Genomic DNA, 16,871 nt, shown 5'->3' with positions numbered 1-16,871 from the left:
GACAATAGCAACAAGATTGACCGACGAATCTATTATTCCAAGATGAATTTCCCCCGTCTCGTTGGCTCGAATTGTCTTGGCTGCCATTGACCACCTCCCCCTCCTCCATCCTCCGTTCTGTTACAAAGATGCATTCGTACATCCCCAATCACTCGAAACACACCATTCGATCCCTGGGGAAGAAAGGATATTTGGTCTTTGTTTTGTACTATTAAACATGCCAAGCTGGCGATAATGGGAAAAATATGCTCCCTGCCAACCCAAACAGATTCGACTCTTCACTTATTTCTCCTCTTGGTTGGCGAGTGTAATGAATATTGATATTTGGGGCTCATAGCGTTGGTATACTTATTATTCAGTGCGGAATCGTTTCACGAGAACGATTTAAATACATTAAGCATTCGGTTGGAGAATCCCAGGGGCAATGAATCGAAGGCGAAGTTGCAATGGACCACTAAGTTCACGGACTACGCGTTCCACATCGCCCTTCACGGAATCGCCCGTGAACTGATACTTGATGTGGTAGAGGATGTCGCACACGGAATCGATGTACTTCAAGTGCTTGCACTCCTTGTCGACTTGTTGCAAGATACGGTAGAACTGCACAGTCAAGTCCAAGAGAGGGCGCATGAAGCGCTGTTCGCTATGGAGTCGCTGCAGGAATGGTCCAACCACGTGGAACACGAACAGCATCTGTTCCTCGGTCTTGATGTGAGCGAAGAAGTGCTCCTTGACCAATTCGGGCAAAGTCTGGATATGGTTGAATCCGGCATGATGAAATACCGAGTGGGCTAAAGCCAGGAGAAGGTTCAATCGGGTGGGACCATTGGCATCGTCGTAGTCAAACACCTGGAACGGGTTCTGCGGCAAGTTCCATTGGGTCAGAGGGGCACTCGTAATAGCACCCACCAGGCGCTGGTAGAGGCCATTCCAGAAAGCCTCGGGGAGATTGGAGAGGATCACACCGATCGAGTTGATCCAATCCGGGAGCTCTCCGGGGGGAATGGCGTGGCTGGATTCCAGGACCACGTCCATAAGGCTGGCCCCAACCTAGAATTCAATTCACACCCATGGGGGTTAAGTGGAGCCAAACTGCACGCATGACAAACGTTTTGAGAAAATTGTTTCAAGTGACAATAGAACATTAGAGACTCTCAATTTTTGTTTTTGATGTGGAAAATTTGGATCAAAGTTATGTCAAAGTTATGCTAAAAACATTGGAGAAGAACGAAACATTGCCACATAAATTACACTTTCTGTTGTAAAGGTATTGGTACTACGGTTCTTAGCAATATTGGGAACCACTCAATGGTATTCAATTGTAAAAAAAAAAAGCACAAAAAATTGCCGTTTACCGACAAGCATTTTCATTTTGTTCTCACTCCTAACAAAACTTTTCCTCTCTGTATGTTAGTACATCAATGAAAAAAATAATCTGACATTAACAGATAATGAAGAGAGTGAAGGGGGGAAGAAAAGTTGCAGAATTCCGAGTCAAAAAATGGAATAGAGAGTTCGTTGGAAAACGAAAGGAGACTCTCAAAACACGTGATGCAATAACTTAGAATGAAACTAACTTGGATAAAGCACAAAGAAAGAGAAAATGCAAACACTTTTCAACAATCCATAGCATTGCCAGAATTTCCCTTTGTTTCATTGGTAAAGAAAAAAATGACAACTACGAGTACGTATATGAGACAAGGTGCTCCGGTAGTACTTCATCTAAAAGAATTGTGGCAAGAGTAGAAATAAGTAATGAGTACTTTAAATACCCTCATATGACGATCCATTGCTTCTAGGTTTTCCTCTTACCGGATTACAGGTCAATCGCATTTTAGTCTTTCGTCGAACAGTCATTTACCAAAAGGAATGTTCTTTTTTGATTATATAACCGTGCTTTTGTATGGGTATTTCCATTTTCATCAACATCACAATCGTAACCACAAGAGCAGCAACCAATGGGTTTTGAGCATGCAGCCACCGAGAAACAGTCGTAAAGAAAAACATGCTTTATTAAGTTTCCTTTGTTCCACAATTTTTGGGATTAGCGGAAAAGAAAAGTTGCCTACTATTACTTTCCTCTGTCAATCAAACATACCAACCCTAAACGAATACACTAAGTCCCTCAACTGTGGAAACGATATAAATGAGAATGGTCATTCCAGGCCCGATTGACGATCCCAACTTCCAGTTGACACTGCAAGCCCTTGTATGTACTGTACATACAACTGAGAATACAAAGATTGTTTGGCTAATGAGCTCATCGTGCTTTAAGGGCCCTCGAATGTGCTTAATGAAACCCCTGCGTTCCCTTCCTTCTTGAGTGAAACACGTAATTACGAATAGCCAAGAGATACAAGTGTTACCAGTAACCAGGGATTTCTCTCCCAACCATCCAACTTCTCCCATGCTCCATTAGGTCACGAGCCATTATTTCCTCGTTCAAGACCATTCGTTCTTAGTAGAACACAGTAGTCACTGTGTGTGCGCAACAGAGAGGATGGAACACTCACCTGAGTTGGCTCTCCTGGGATTCCCATGATCTCCACACAAGTACAATAGAGGGCATGCGCTCCTTCGTTGGGGAACTCGTTGAATCGCCAATCCAAAGTGGGAAAAGGATGTTTTCCCTGGATTGTGTGCGTTAATCGGCCCACCAAGCGTAGGTAGTAATCTCGGGGTGGTTGCCAATCCTTTCCATCCGAGTTCAAGTAGTCCATGTAATCATTGGTGAGGCACCAGCCCGTAGGACGAACATCCTTCAAAGCCCCTGAAATTCATTCAAAGCACAACCTTGCGATTAAGATAGAAGGGCAAGTCCGGCTAATCAGAGGAGCAGACGAGATTGAGACATTCTTTGATGGGCATTTTTTGGCACAGCCACACTGACCGCTCGGGATTCTGGATTCTGTCGTTCAAAAAACGCCTCGAGGGAGTGCATAACAGACTTCGTGGTATTGGACCGACAACTGATTGGCCATTCCAAAATTTGCCAATGTTCAATCGAGTGCAAAGGAGAATGGAATGCTCCTGCCTTTTCAAAGGTCAGACTTGCCCTGGAAACTCACCGGTGATGCTAAAAATAAGCTTCCGCTTCAACGACGGGCGCTCTCGAACTTTCCGTTCGTAATAATGTAGCGTGTTGTACAAGTAGGTGATGGGCTTGTCGTGAAATTTGTACAACACACCCACATGGTCTATCAACGTTTCGAGGTTCTTGGTAACCGGGGGAAGTTCCAAAAATCTAAATGAAAAAAAACGATAGTAATAGTAACACCGCCAATTTGTAGAATTCGTTCGAATTGATTCGGATTCAGTAGGGCCCGGATTGGAGTGTGAATAAATCGTCTTGACGTGGCATGGCATTATAGGACGAATGCAATAGAACTAGTATGGCGAGATTCTTTCCGAAGGCGGGATTCAAACCCATACCTCCTAAGGAACGGACTCGGACATACAATGTATTTAATGTGAACTACCCGGCTATTTTGGTGTTAGAACGAGATAAGAAATCTTCGTTTTGTTAGAAGCTTAGTTTTGTTAGATGCTTAGTTTTTAGCTTTTTCACTCTTTTCTTTAAGGAAAAAAAATCAATTTAGCTCAAAAACAAGAACTCTAGTTTGAAGTGTATTGGTGTCATCCATTGCGTGCCACGTTGGACCAGGTTTTGTCGTGTTATTGTTTCATGCCTTCAAAACCCGCCTCCCAATCCAGGCACTAATCTGGCTCCGAGTACCCCCATCCCCCATCCCCTCAATTACCTGTGAACCACGATGTCAAAGACCGGTATGAATCGAAGACAGACGTTGCCAAAGTAGGTTGGCAGGGTGGGGCCGCCCCCTTGGATTTGGCCGTCCACTGCGAGATGCTCATCGGCGTGGAATCGCTCGGGGTATTTCGTGTGGAACTCGAGATGCGTTTTGTGAAAGTCCTTGATGAGCTGATGCTCGGGAGACATGGTGCGAACAAATTCTGATACGCGGCTCCGAAACTCGATGGGTTTCAGAAGTAACAGTTGAATGATGAAAAAGCACACCTAAAACCAAATCAAAATCAATAAAAACGCCATCCAATTTGGACAACGCGCTACTAGCTACGCGTACGCTCAAGACTCATGGGCTTCAGTCACGTTTGAGGAACAAGGTTACATTTCATTATGGCGACAAAAATCTTTGGAACATTCCTCATTGCGATCAAAATTTGCCAGGGCCATCAAGGTGATCTACAGGGTAACGTAGCAAAAATGTCCGGCACATTGCTTTAAATTTTATCGTCAAATCGTAAATCGAAATTGAACATGAGCAAAAGATCGGAATTTCCAGAAGTTTGAGCTATAATTTGAATTTGATGCGTTGCACGAAGCGATGGGAAAAAAAAATCGAGATTGATCGAATTTCTGCCACTTTCTGCCACAAGTGGATACAAAGCAACGGTAAAAAGTATTTTGGTATAGCATTGGCTGAAATGCAAAATGCTCCTCGAATGTAATTCAAGTATAATTTTTAAACTGTTTGATGGCTTGATTGAATTGATATCAGTATCCATAGACCATTGGTAGTGACCAAGGCCTAGCCACAACAATTACAGTTCTTTTCATCGTCATCAAAATGGCTATTGAAAACGTTATAACTTTATTAAATACAATTGTCGTCATTTTGAGTTAGAAAAATTAAGATCAATGGCCACCCTGACTCAGATCGATTGCAGTGGTAAAATTCAAACTCGATCACCCTCCAGTGACGTTTAGTGCTTGTATCTTACATTCGATGCAAAATACCCATCACAGCGTGTCAAAGCTACAAACAGGTAGGCTTAAAGACTAGCGGAAGTGATCGTAAATACTAGAAAAAGATGATTCGGAATGATAAAAAGATTTCTATAATTTTTGCCATTTTCTGCCACCATTTTCTGCCAGGTGGTAGAAAATGGCTTTTAATAATTTCTCATCCCGGCTTGCACGTCTTAGAATGACAAAAAACATGAGACAGCAGAGGCAAAAAGGCCAAAATTCGATGCTTAGCTGTACGTCCAAGTCAAACCAAGTACCATCTCAGGACTGTTAGAATTGATGTCAGGTTTATCCGACGAATCTAGTAAGCCAAAAATTAAAGCTGGAGTGATGTCAGAGCGTAAGATGTAGAGGCCAAATCAAGACAGTAGCTAAAAAAACATAGCTGAGGCCTAATTCAAGGTGTTAATGTACCTACAACGTCCTGACAAGGTTAAAATTTTGCATCCTTGGACATGTCGTTTTTGAACCAGAAGACAACATGGCCCACTTTATAGTCCGATTTGAACACGAGCTTGAATTTTTCTGAGTTTAGGTGCCATTGGGGCAAGGATCAACCCCAACCCAAAAAACAAAATTACAAATTAGAGCTCGCTTAAAGTCGCCATGAACAGTCAGTGGGCCACCTATCCCCAGGATAAAACCGTAACTGCCTACAAGAGCTTTTAGTAATCTTGAGACTGTGATCAAGAACAGTGCAGACATAATGAAAAGAGTATACGTACGATCCCCAAACATCCTAGTTAAGGCCTTTTAAGTTTGAATTTAATGCTCAGAGCCAATAAGAGACTTTCTTTCTTTCCAACAACAAGAGTTGAACTCAAGCTATCTAGAGATTAAAATCAAATTGAATAAATAATATGCTATTGGCACTTGTTAGTGAGGAGAAATTGCAATAGCCCAACGCAAGTTAATCAACGAAAAAATGACCTTGCAGTGTACCCATTTAACGTTAGAATTTCCCCTTCAGGAATGCGTCAAGGGTTTCCGCTCCCGATCCCAATTCCAGAGTGTTTATCCTACCCTTCCCAAGAAAAAATGAGTAGCTACTATTGGGCCCAATTGTAGATTAAGAAGTGATCTAGGGACTTGGAAGTAGAAGAGATTTATCTTGACTCGGAAAACGAACGCTAGAAAAGATCCAGATGTCTCGTACGTATCCCTCCATTCCTTGGCACGGACTTCGAATGGACTAGCAGTGTCCACCTTGTTGGGAAGCAATTGGGCTTGTAAGTAGTAATCCAAGATAACGCCCTGCTTCTCACAAAGCTCCTAAAGTGTGTCAAATCTGTATTACTTGATTAAGAAGGTAACACACTAGGCCCATATATGTAGGAGATTTATGCCGCCGGTGAAAGGGAACAAGCATTTTGAATAGTCCAACCAACCTCCGTCAAAAGTTTGATTAAAAGGAAAAATGTAGAGACGCGGAATTCTGTGATGAGAATGTGAATACCCGAGCATACAGGGAATAAAAGTAATTGCCCCAACAATGAAACATTTTGGACTATCGATAGATTGCAGAGATGTTTCTTTACGAGGTGCAAAATTTGAATCTTTCAGATAAGACGAGCAACTAGCAAAATACTGCCAACTATTCCATTGAAGTTGTGCTTAACAGCTTTTTCGAGATGAAATTGTGCCTTGTTTTGTGGGCATATAATTGAGCTGTTTGAGATGCTTTGAACATGTATTTGATCTCAAAATTACAGCTTTCGGTACGAGTGATGTGAAGGAAGCGGATTTATATTTCCATTGAGAGCTAAATATCTTACATCTGTTTTCTAACTTCAGGCTACACTTCTTCATTTTCGGTGCTACGACAACAAAAGCATCGGCAAAGCTTGCTTAAAACTTTTCAACTATGGCAAGTGTGTTCAAAATTCTGTCCGATTTTGATATGATGGCCCTTGTAAAATGTTCAGTCTTCTCATAAATGACACTGAAACACGGCTAATACGTGGGCGTTTGATCGCTTTGCTTTGTTCTAGCTCTTCAAACTTTCAAAGTCTCTTTTAAGTCCTCTTCAAATACGCCAGAATGTGATCATAATGTTCGCCTTAGCGACAAAAAAATATGTTCAACTACGAACCTGAGCCTCGTTGCCCTCGTTGGTTCGGAGGGCCATGCAGAGAATGAGTCGGTCGAGGGTGATGATATTGAATTTCCATATGAGATTATTCATGGCCTCGATGCATTTATTGACATGTCCAGACCCTCCCGACTTACTGAACTCGCACACGAGCAGATCGCAGAACGACCGCAAATGGGCCGTGAACTGCTTGGCGTTGATTCGTTCCAAGACCTGCGGGAAGAGAAGGAAAAAGACCATCATCAGTGAGAGACCGCCAACATACGTTTTGTGTTGGGAACGATGAAGGAAGCTTGTCAGATGATAAGGGACCATTCTTATTGCCGTCAAAGCATGTTGCAAGTACCCATTCTTGATTTGGAGATGAAAGCGAGATCAACAGTTGGACTATCAGCATTTCTTAGACATCCCTAGCCAAAATTGTACAGCATGGTATTGCTGAACTTGTGGAAATGTCTTGAATTGTGAAACAGCACGTCGTATATAATCATTTTCACCCAAATGGGTGCTCATGTGGGTCCTGGAAATGTTGCGGTAATTGAATAACAATGCTGGTTCACCGTTTCACGTCCACGAAAAAGTAATAACGTATAACCTTGTTCCATATTCTTTGGAATTGTCGTCCCATTTTTCAGACATAATCCAGTTACCTTTGCTTCAGTAACTAGAAGATACAGATTCTACCATACATATCCAAATCTTTGATTACATGTATGATACAAAATGTCACTCTTGTTTCAAGAAAGAGCTGCTAGACCAACCCAATTCATACTAAACCTTTGTTCCTCCTTGTTTGTTCTAAAGCGAGAGCAAAATATATTTGCCAACTTTCAAGCCATTTATTGTCTAGTTTGAAAAGGTCAAGTCTGAACTTGGCGTTGCAAAGAAAAATTGGAGGAAAATAAAATGTTACAGGTTCTAAAGATTCTTATTTTTTTGAATAATCTGACAGTTTCCTTGACTCTCAAAATATGATATTCTCATAGTTGGTTGGTTCATCTCCAAGCTAAACCAATCCAACTTATTTATATAGAAAATAAGATTTGAATTATTCACAATCAAAATCTAGGTATTCGCTCTCTGAATCATATTCTGGACCTTTCAAAGCACTAAAGTTCGATATAATCACCCAAGTTTGGAGCGCATAAATAGAGAAGAGCAATGGTATAACCCTTATGCATGGTGATTTCCAGCCCTCTTCATCAAACTCTTTCCCAAGTTTCGACCAGAGGGATTCGACCGTCGAGGGACCAATTCTGGTTTGTTTGTCCCATTAAGGAGAAGGGGATAAATTATTGAACCTGGCCAGCAACCCTTGCCTCTTGGTGTTCCTCTTGGTTCGGAAATGAACCAAGTTCAAAACTTTGCCCATCAAACTTCCAAGTTGAGAAGAAGCCATTATGATCTCCATCTCAAGCATTGGAAGAGGTTGGTTGATGTTGTACTTAGTCTCTAGCAGATCCGTCAGGGAAACTCACTTGGAAACAATGAACTTCCGGCCCTTTGGTCCTAACTCACCGCCAACTACGAACACAAAAACCTCTAATTGGAAACTAACCAGACTAAATCGCTTGAGACGATAGTGGGCAAAATTAGCCGGAAAGTTTTTATAATAACAGTATGAAGAATACGTCAGGTGGAGGTCAAATTTTCATTTTCATTCGATGGGAACAATTTCTGAAGAATGTTTCGCAATAATTTTGAAAAAGGGGCAAAACTGACCTCAGGGATGGGAAAGATGATGGATTAATTACGTGCTGATTTTTTCGGAAGTGGCATTTCAAAAATGGGGAAACAAAGGAGGCAAGGACCCTTTCCCTTAAACTGAAGCCCCCCCGAGGTTGACAAGTTACATTGTGACAATAGCAGACTACTGCGATTTGAAGAATCGAGATAAGTCTTTTCATCAGCCTCTTAATTAACCTTTGAGTTAAAATAGGGCATTTAGAAGAAAGCAAGACTGCCCAAATTGAAATTCGAACAAAAGCCCCAGACCTTGGGACTGTCAAATTATTTACGAAGCAACTGCTCAGACTTGTTTTAACGACAAAGCTCGTTATTTTTTTACTTCACTACAGATGGGGATCAAACGAAAAATCACCGGAGGTTGCAAGTAGGGCTAGCAATTTACATTTTCAATGGCATGCGGCATTACTATCGGAAAATCGAAAACCCGTTGGTTGATCACAAAAAGTAACCCTGATTTTTCTCCGATCAAACCAGGGTCATCTTTTCGGTCAAGCCTAATATTCTGTGATACGATAGAAACGGCCCGTGCTTTGACTTTCCTAGCTTTCTGGCGATCCTGATATTGAAAATTTGTTTGATCCCATCACTACTCTTCACGTCATCTCGCTATCTGACATTGCTGAACTTACCGGTGAGTCAGTCGTCTATGCTACCTAGTCTGTGCAACAAACAAAGGTTTATTTCTGTCACTACTCTAGCTTAACATAGATCTGACCCTTTCCAATTGCCCTGGACATAACATTTTTGAAAGTGCGCCAAAAGCATTACCGAGCAGTACGTGAAACCCGATGTTGATGCAGAAATTCCGCGAAGGGCGGGCCCTAATCGGTGCCAATTTCAAAATCCTGCCACGCTTTCTTACAATCGTAGCATGCAAAAGGTTCTGGGCTGTTCAAAATGGTTCCCAATTTGTCAATTTCAGGTACTAACTGATTAGATGGATTTACCAAGAAAATGTGGCTGGAAAGTTGTTCGAATAGTCTAGGCGGGAAATGCGAGTTTGGGGATCGGTCTTGTACCCAATTTTCGAAGAACACCAAATTTTCACAGACAATTCCCTCTATTTCTCTGCAAAAAACTCAATTTACATATAAACTTCCAATTTCGCTCACTTCTGGCGAGAAGCTCTCTTCCTGTTAAGTCATTCAGGTCCTAACAATATGATTCATCATGACTAGCATTTTCGAAACTTTCATGTTGAATACCTGTCCTGAAAAACTGAAAGCAACATATTTGAAGACTCTAATGGTACGCAAGAGTGATAATCTTTCCAATCAACGCTGCAAGCTCTTATTTCTACGACTTGAAATCATTGGCCTAATTTCCTGACTTTGAATGCCATAAAATCCAGTCGCTAACAAAAACTTTATTAATGCCTGGAGCTCCCAAGGTCTGAAACCCACAAGCCTCTTTTTCCCGTACTAACAGTGTGTGGAGACTCCAGTTTCCATACTATGTGCAACTTTTTTTTTTTATCAACTTTTATCGCAAAGAAGCATCAAGGCTTCAACAACGAATTGATCTCGATGTGAAAGCTCGATCTCTCGTCTAAAATATGGCTGATTGATTACCTTATAAGCCACGGGGGATATTTGATCCGTTTCCAAAAGCATCTTCCAGAGCACGCAAAGGAATAACGAGTTATTGATGGTGGCGAAATGCTGCAGGATATCATGCTCATTGGACATGGAAGCCCAGATCTTGTACTCTTCCTCGACTTTCTGCTTCAATTGCGGCTTGTTCTCTTTCGATCCGGAATTTTCCTAAAAATGGGGGACAAGCATTCTCGAGCTTTTCATGAATTTCAAAGAACTTCGCGGTCATGACTTGACAGGTTATCATTTGTGTGTGCTTACCAACGGGTGGCATTATATCCAAACCAGAAACATAGCGACAGACTCACCTTGAAGAACTCTTGGAGAATTGGTGGAAAGTTTTGCAAGGTATGCGAGGGCCAGCTATGCGGAGTCTTTTGCATGATATTTGTCAGCACTTCCTTAACCCACTGTGAGGATTGCTGTTCCAATCCATTAACATGGATTGATCGGGCCAAGGCCAGTACCACTACACAATTCAATTCCTCGGAGTCTCCGTAAAGGACCGTGGTTTGTTTGGCACCCTGCGCATTGGGTCCGGTACCCGTGGGTTGATTTTTGGGAGGACAAATTTCTGAGTTGCCCAAGCCTTCAAGAGCGGACAGATATAAGGTTACATTATGGGATGCAAAAATTGGCCTTTTTGACTCAACCTGTCAGAATATTGAACAACCAACTAGGCCAGCCAACCCTCTTAACACGGTAAATAGTAATGCAGTCTGGCAATATATCCTCAAATATTTGAACACAGCTTTTTTTGATGGTTAACATACATCAACTTTTCCACAGTATGAATTGAAGGAATTGGGAGCAAAACAATTACATTTTAGTTAAAAAGCTTACTTTAAAGATCTGAGCTCTGATGACGATTTTTTACAGAAAAAGAACGAACCAAATTCATTAAACATCAATGTGGATGGCTTAAAGCCGGTTCGAAGTCTTTAAGATATAATCTTTGAAGCAAAATGAGAGTACAACTAGAGATTGGACCTCAGCGCGTCCAGCTTACTTGCTCCACGAGGCAAAATCTCATCTTAATATTCAGATATCTTGGAAGTTTCCATGACATTTTTACCCCATGAAATGTGCTCGGAGGATTCATTCTGAGCACTATTCCAATAGTCTTTTTCATTCTCCTCTGCCTCCTCCTCTTCTTGCGGACAAACAAACGTAGAAGCACGAAAATACGCTCTAAGAAGCCTGATTTGAACAAGGTATTTTTAGCTGAACAACCCATTGTTGATACATTTGAACACCATAAATGAACCACTTGACTCTTCTGAGAGACCTTTCAGATCCTAAAAAGTGTAAAATTAAAAACAATGCTTGCCTCCAAATTGAAATCAACAAAGAACTATATATTGCATACTTGTAGCATACCAGCGATTTTTTGTAGTCATCTTCTGCCATTAAATTGCCCTAAGAACTAAACTTAAGTCTAGAGAAAGTGATGTTTTTGAGGTTAGTCATTAAGAATTTGTGAAACTGTCATTTTTGTAGCACTATTTTGTTAGAAACGATCAATGCAAAAGTCTTCTTGTGTTATTAACCGTACAGTATTCAGCTTGATCTTTAGTTCTTATTTACATGTCATAATTTCTCGAAACTTTACCCATAGAAGATTCTCCCAGATGATCTCCCAGAAGGGTCTCCCAGATGAGTTGTTGGGTTATTATTTGGTTCACAATACTTCCGCAACAAATTGTTCATATAATAATCCCTTGATAAAATCTGGCATCTTAGAGCTTGTTCTCTCGTTTCTACGTTTGTTTGTCCGCACCTAAACGAGGAAAAGAGGGCGCTGTCTACCTCAATGAAAAGGACTATATCGGTCTTACCTGTTATGAGCCGTAGGGTAGCCGCCTCCCCCATAGCATGCAGTTGGGCGTTCTTATTCAACACTGGATGTACTGCATTGATAAAACCAATCTGGAGATGATTCAAGAGCTGGAGGCGGAAATGAGCCTGAATATGATGGAAGCGAAAGCTGAAGATCTCCAAGAGCATGTGAAGAATGCCCCAGGCATTCTGTTTGAAGGCTTGAGGGAACAATTGATTGATGAAGCCTTTGACCCCCAAGGATTCGATCTCGGAATACACCAACAAACGACAATAGGTCTCAACCAAAGCCGGAGCCAAGGCCAAAGTCGTCTTGGTCGAGATCTGCTTGCCAATAAAGGTCACAATGCTGTGGATGAGCGACATTTTCGAGTGAACCGACAACGCGTCCAAGATGTCCATACTCAAGGGCTCGGTGGCTCCGTTGGCCAAACAATTCCGCCCAGGCATGGCCATCTTCTCGGCCGGATCCAATGTGCCCCCAATGGCCTTGACCAAGGCCGCCATGGGCTGTTGAAACACATCTTGAGCCGTGGAGAACGTGTTGCACAACACGGGAATGAGATAGTCGCTCTGCAGCGATTCCGGCATTTTCAGCTCACGGGTCGAGAGTTGCTGCAAGAACTCGTAGTGTCTCTGAAGGGCCACGGGCAGATTGAATTGCAAATGGGTCAGGTCAGATTTGGCTTTGTTGCACAAGTGAATGTACACGGCCGTGGCGGCAAATTTGCGGATACAACACGGCATCGTGGTATCCGGCACGGGCAAGGGCTCATTTTCGTCGTACAGACTCAAGAGTCGCAGTACGGGCACGAATTCACTGGTCGTGTTCTTGGCGATGGAACCGGAGATGAATTGAAGAAGGGACCACATCAAGTCATCCCGGCCTTCTTTCAGATTGAGCTCTTGTAATTGATTGGCGAGACTCTCGACAAACGTGGGAAAGGTGATGTATTGGAAGAGAATGAAGAAGATCAGCTCTGACGACAGAGTTCGCCACAGCACTTGGTTGTCTTCCGAGTCCGTGACTTCGGCCAACTTCATGGTGTTCACAAACATGTGAACCAGCTCATCCTCCAGAGTGTGCAAACGCTGAGATCCACCGGCTGCATTGCCATCTTTGCGCGGTTTTTGCAGTCCAAAAATGTTGTTGACCATTTCCTTGGAGTACGGTTGACCTAAGATGTACTGCAATAACTGCCGTTGCGGCTCAACGATGGTCTTGGTGTAGGGCAAAATGCGGTCATACGTGGTGGAGCCTTTGAGGATAAATTTGACCGAATTGGGATCCAGTTTCCAAGTGGACACCAAATGGGCCTTGCCCGTGTTTTCCACTATAGGTCGCATACGGTGGCGGTTAATCGAGGTGACCATTTGGGCCGTGGGTCGGAAGCTGTTGAGGAACTCGCCGATCATGGCCACTAAAGCCCAATGCGGCCAATTGCGTTGCTCGGGATAGCTCTTCAAGATCTCGTTGACGATAAAATATCCGGGCAACAGGGCCGCATTCCGATCAAAAATGTAGGCCAACAAGTTCTTGATCGAGGCCAATTGGGGCGAGGCCGACGGATCAATGTCACTGGGCAAGGACAAGACCTTCTCGATGCACTTCTTCATGATCTCGCGCACGCCCTTGTAGTCCACCCCGCCCACAATACGCCGCACCAAGGCAAAGCTCACCGTCCAGAACGACTCATGCTCATAGCGAAGTTGTTCGCTGCCCAAAACCGCATCGCACACTTGACGGGCACTGACCGCATTCACGCCCACCGCGCCCACCAACAACTCTTTGAGCAGGGTCAGCGTCTTGCGGTTCTTCTGACCAGCCATGGAGGCCACGAACGTGCGCAAGGCTTCGTCTTGCTGCTGGGCCGGGGCCAGACTGACCTCACCTGAGGCGGTGGGCGTGGCCGGGATCTGAGCCACGTCGCGCAGGAGCGTGATCCATTCCTGCAGGGTGGCCTCTTGTTGGGCTCGTTCCAAATCCGGACGATGGAGCAAAAAGTGGTTGAAGGCTTGCTCCACCGACTCCACCTTGATCAGGTCGGACAAGAAGTGGTTCACTTGGACCGAGACCGACGTGCCGCCGGACCCGGGCACCGACGACGAGCCCGTGGCCGCCGTGTGCGCTCCACCGCTATTAATGGAGCCCGGATTGGAGGTGCTCATGGTGGTGGTCCCGTCGATTCTGGCCGGGAGCTACGATCGCGTCCAGGCCCGCTCTCCGGGCGATGCCAGTCGAAGCTACCAAGGCTGGCTATACGCTCTGATCCTTCTGGCCTTCTGGACGCAGGAGGTGCTCTATGATTGTGTGGCGGGTGTCTCCAGGGCTTTGGGTTAGGCCAGGCACTCGGTCAGGCCACCGGTGAGTGTATTAGCGCAACTGGCGCAACTGGCGTCGACTCCACCACAAATAACAACAACACCTCCTGACAGCTGATGAGGTTGATGAGACCGATGAGACCGATGAGACCGATGACTTTAGATCCACGTTATTCTCCACCGATTAGTTGGCGGTGCTCATTTTTAAAATTTGTAGCAAAGTGTTAAATGGTTTAGATAGAGATTTTAAGGGTTGTTAATATCGTTTTAGGTAAGGTTTGATCAGGTTACGTTAGGTTAGGGTTGATTAGTTTAGGTTAAGTTTAAAAAAAGTAGCACCGCCAACTAATTGGGGGAGAATAACGTTTACCATGCATTTATAGCTGAAGCCCGACCAACCGGGCCGAGGACTGAGGTAGGGTGCGAACCGCGGCGTTTCAATGGATCGATTCCGTTTTCAGTTCCTTGTTCCGGTTTGCCATTCGAAAGTTATCTACAGGGCGGTCCCAATAATGCCAATAGAAATGGCAGATAATGCCATGAAATAGGCAAAAACATGTGGACATTTCTAGTTCATTCTACTCTTTTTCACACAGCCCAAAACAAAAATTCCAGATCTTGTCAAAAAGGGGGCACAAACTTACTCTGCCTATAAGCACTCGCCTCTACTGAAACATTATAGCCGACTTTTTTTTTTTTATGAAAAGTGCGCCAAGCAGCCCAAGCCCAAAAGGTTAATGTGTGCTAGGTTACTAAAAACTCTAAATAATGTATGTGCTTTGAACAAAAGTAGCTTGCACCAAGGCCAAATATTTGTACATAAGTCAGGCATCAACTGATTTGAGCTGAAAAGACAGCATACCAGAGGAGCGGAAAAAATCTTTCTTTCGATAGGCTTTTGTGCCATGTACTGAAAATGTATTTGGAACAATATTTTTTGGAAGGCTGGAAAGATGAGCAGGCACTGAAAATTTCACAAAATTCAATGAAGCCTCAAAGACGTTATTCTTAATCAGTTTCAGCAGAGTCTTCAATAGACGACCAAATCTATAACATTGTCAGTGGTATGTATTGTCTTCAGAATTCTACTGAGTGCTCAACTAAGTGTCCTTCTTTGAGTGGTTCTAAAATAGATTTTCAAAGATCTTCGTTTTTGAGGATTTTGAATATGGTTGTATAACATTTTGTGTTCATTTGAAATTATGCAAGAAAATAAAAAAAAAAGAGTAAAAAAACTTTTGTGATATTGAAACTCAATATCAATTCGTTGGGAACTAGAATTAAGATAAAAACGGGGCATTTAGGAGTTAAAACGATGAAATTTGGACTATTAAATCCCTAGTAAATCAATAGAGGTGTAATAGATATTACTGTAATAGATAATATCATAATTGATAATCAAATGCCAACTAAGTGTGCTCCCAATTTTTTTTGAACACGTTTTTTTTAAATTTTGTTTTACAGTGTTTTTAGGCATGCAAATTTTTGATGTGGGCGAGCATACTATAAAGCAATAAGATCAAAGTTTTTGGTTGTGACTTTTTGAGGTAGAAAATGCCAAGACGTATTTGGGTATTTTTGCCCAAACTTTAAAGGATATTCTTACCACTGGTTTCCGATACGACGTGTTACAATCCCTATTATTCAATTAGTTACACCCATAGCGACGATCCATCGTATTGAAAGATTATCTATTGCCCCAACGTCATTCCACAAATAGTATTCATGTCTTAACAAAACAACATTCAATTTAGTTGAACTAACAAGATGCAGTAACCCCCATTTCGGTCAGAAGGAGTACCGAACTTTGAGTCTGAGCCAGGAATGCCCCAGGTTTTCGGCTGTTTTACTTTGCGGTAGGGCTTGGACTTGCCACCCAAAAGATTCAGCTTGTGAGGCCCAACAGAGGAAATCAATTAGGATTCAGCGCTCTAACGTCACAAAGTGCTAAAATGTAAACAAGGTCTGTCATTGGTTGAAAGTGCGGGTAAGCAAAGTCGAAGGAGCAATCGGAGCAATCCCTGTCAAAGTAAAAGGGCGGGAAATTCAAACTGATCGAAAATCGTCATTTTTGAAGTTAAAGTTTCACATGTTCCGGTCAATAATTTTGTCCAAAAATATTACTACAGCACGACATTTTTGTAGCCGTTTCAGAATCAATCACAATTGGAATCCTTTTTGCATCATACTCTGGGCTAGAAGGAAAAAACCTTCAGACCAGTAGATAAATCTCAAGCTAATGTCGGCAAATCCCTTATGTACTGTGAACTTGATGACGGCCCGAATGCAAAAAAACTGCAAATTGCCCCTAAGCTAGATTTTAAAAGAGATTGCCGCTTCTTTCATTGAATGATCATTTATCAAACAAAAAATTTTACCTAACATGACTTCACTAAAGAATTGGGTAAAAACAAAATTAGTCACCCTTGGAAAATGATGATTTTTTCGAAGCTGCCGACTACTGATGTGAAGTAAGCACCGACAG

At 42.7% G+C, this 16,871-nt stretch overlaps 2 protein-coding genes across 2 annotated transcripts in view; one reads left to right on the top strand and one right to left on the bottom strand.

Annotated features, from left to right (window-relative positions):
* The window catches only part of LOC131883325 (signal recognition particle 14 kDa protein-like), a 2,272-nt gene extending 2,269 nt beyond the window's left edge, over window positions 1-3 (top strand). Inside the window, exon 4 of the mRNA XM_059230777.1 lies at window positions 1-3. This exon is cut by the window's left edge and continues 136 nt beyond it. The gene's annotated coding sequence lies outside the window, so the exon portion shown is untranslated.
* Window positions 4-331: 328 nt separating this feature from the next.
* Window positions 332-14,526, bottom strand: LOC131883324 (mediator of RNA polymerase II transcription subunit 23-like). The gene is made up of 8 exons (XM_059230776.1): window positions 12,064-14,526; window positions 10,534-10,814; window positions 10,202-10,393; window positions 6,882-7,094; window positions 3,762-4,036; window positions 3,069-3,244; window positions 2,514-2,770; window positions 332-1,050 (listed from the first exon to the last, which is right to left on the bottom strand). The coding sequence occupies exons 1-8, from the start codon at window positions 14,231-14,233 to the stop codon at window positions 394-396; spliced, it is 4,221 nt and encodes a 1,406-aa protein (XP_059086759.1). The 5' UTR covers window positions 14,234-14,526; the 3' UTR covers window positions 332-393.
* Window positions 14,527-16,871: the final 2,345 nt, after the last annotated feature.

Source organism: Tigriopus californicus, chromosome 7 (genome assembly GCF_007210705.1).
Source record: "Tigriopus californicus strain San Diego chromosome 7, Tcal_SD_v2.1, whole genome shotgun sequence".
Lineage (NCBI taxonomy): Eukaryota > Metazoa > Arthropoda > Copepoda > Harpacticoida > Harpacticidae > Tigriopus > Tigriopus californicus.
Note: the sequence above shows the minus strand (reverse complement) of the source record. Positions and strands in the feature narration are given on the sequence as shown.

Coding starts and splice junctions, on each gene's coding strand:
- LOC131883324 (XM_059230776.1), bottom strand. CDS start 14,233: ATGAGCACCTCCAATCCGGGCTCCATTAATAGCGGTGGAGCGCACACG. Junction 10,815..12,063: donor TACCCTACGGCTCATAACAG/GTAAGACCGATA, acceptor CCGCTCTTGAAG/GCTTGGGCAACTCAGAAATT. Junction 7,095..10,201: donor TATCCCCCGTGGCTTATAAG/GTAATCAATCAG, acceptor CTCTTCCCGCAG/GTCTTGGAACGAATCAACGC.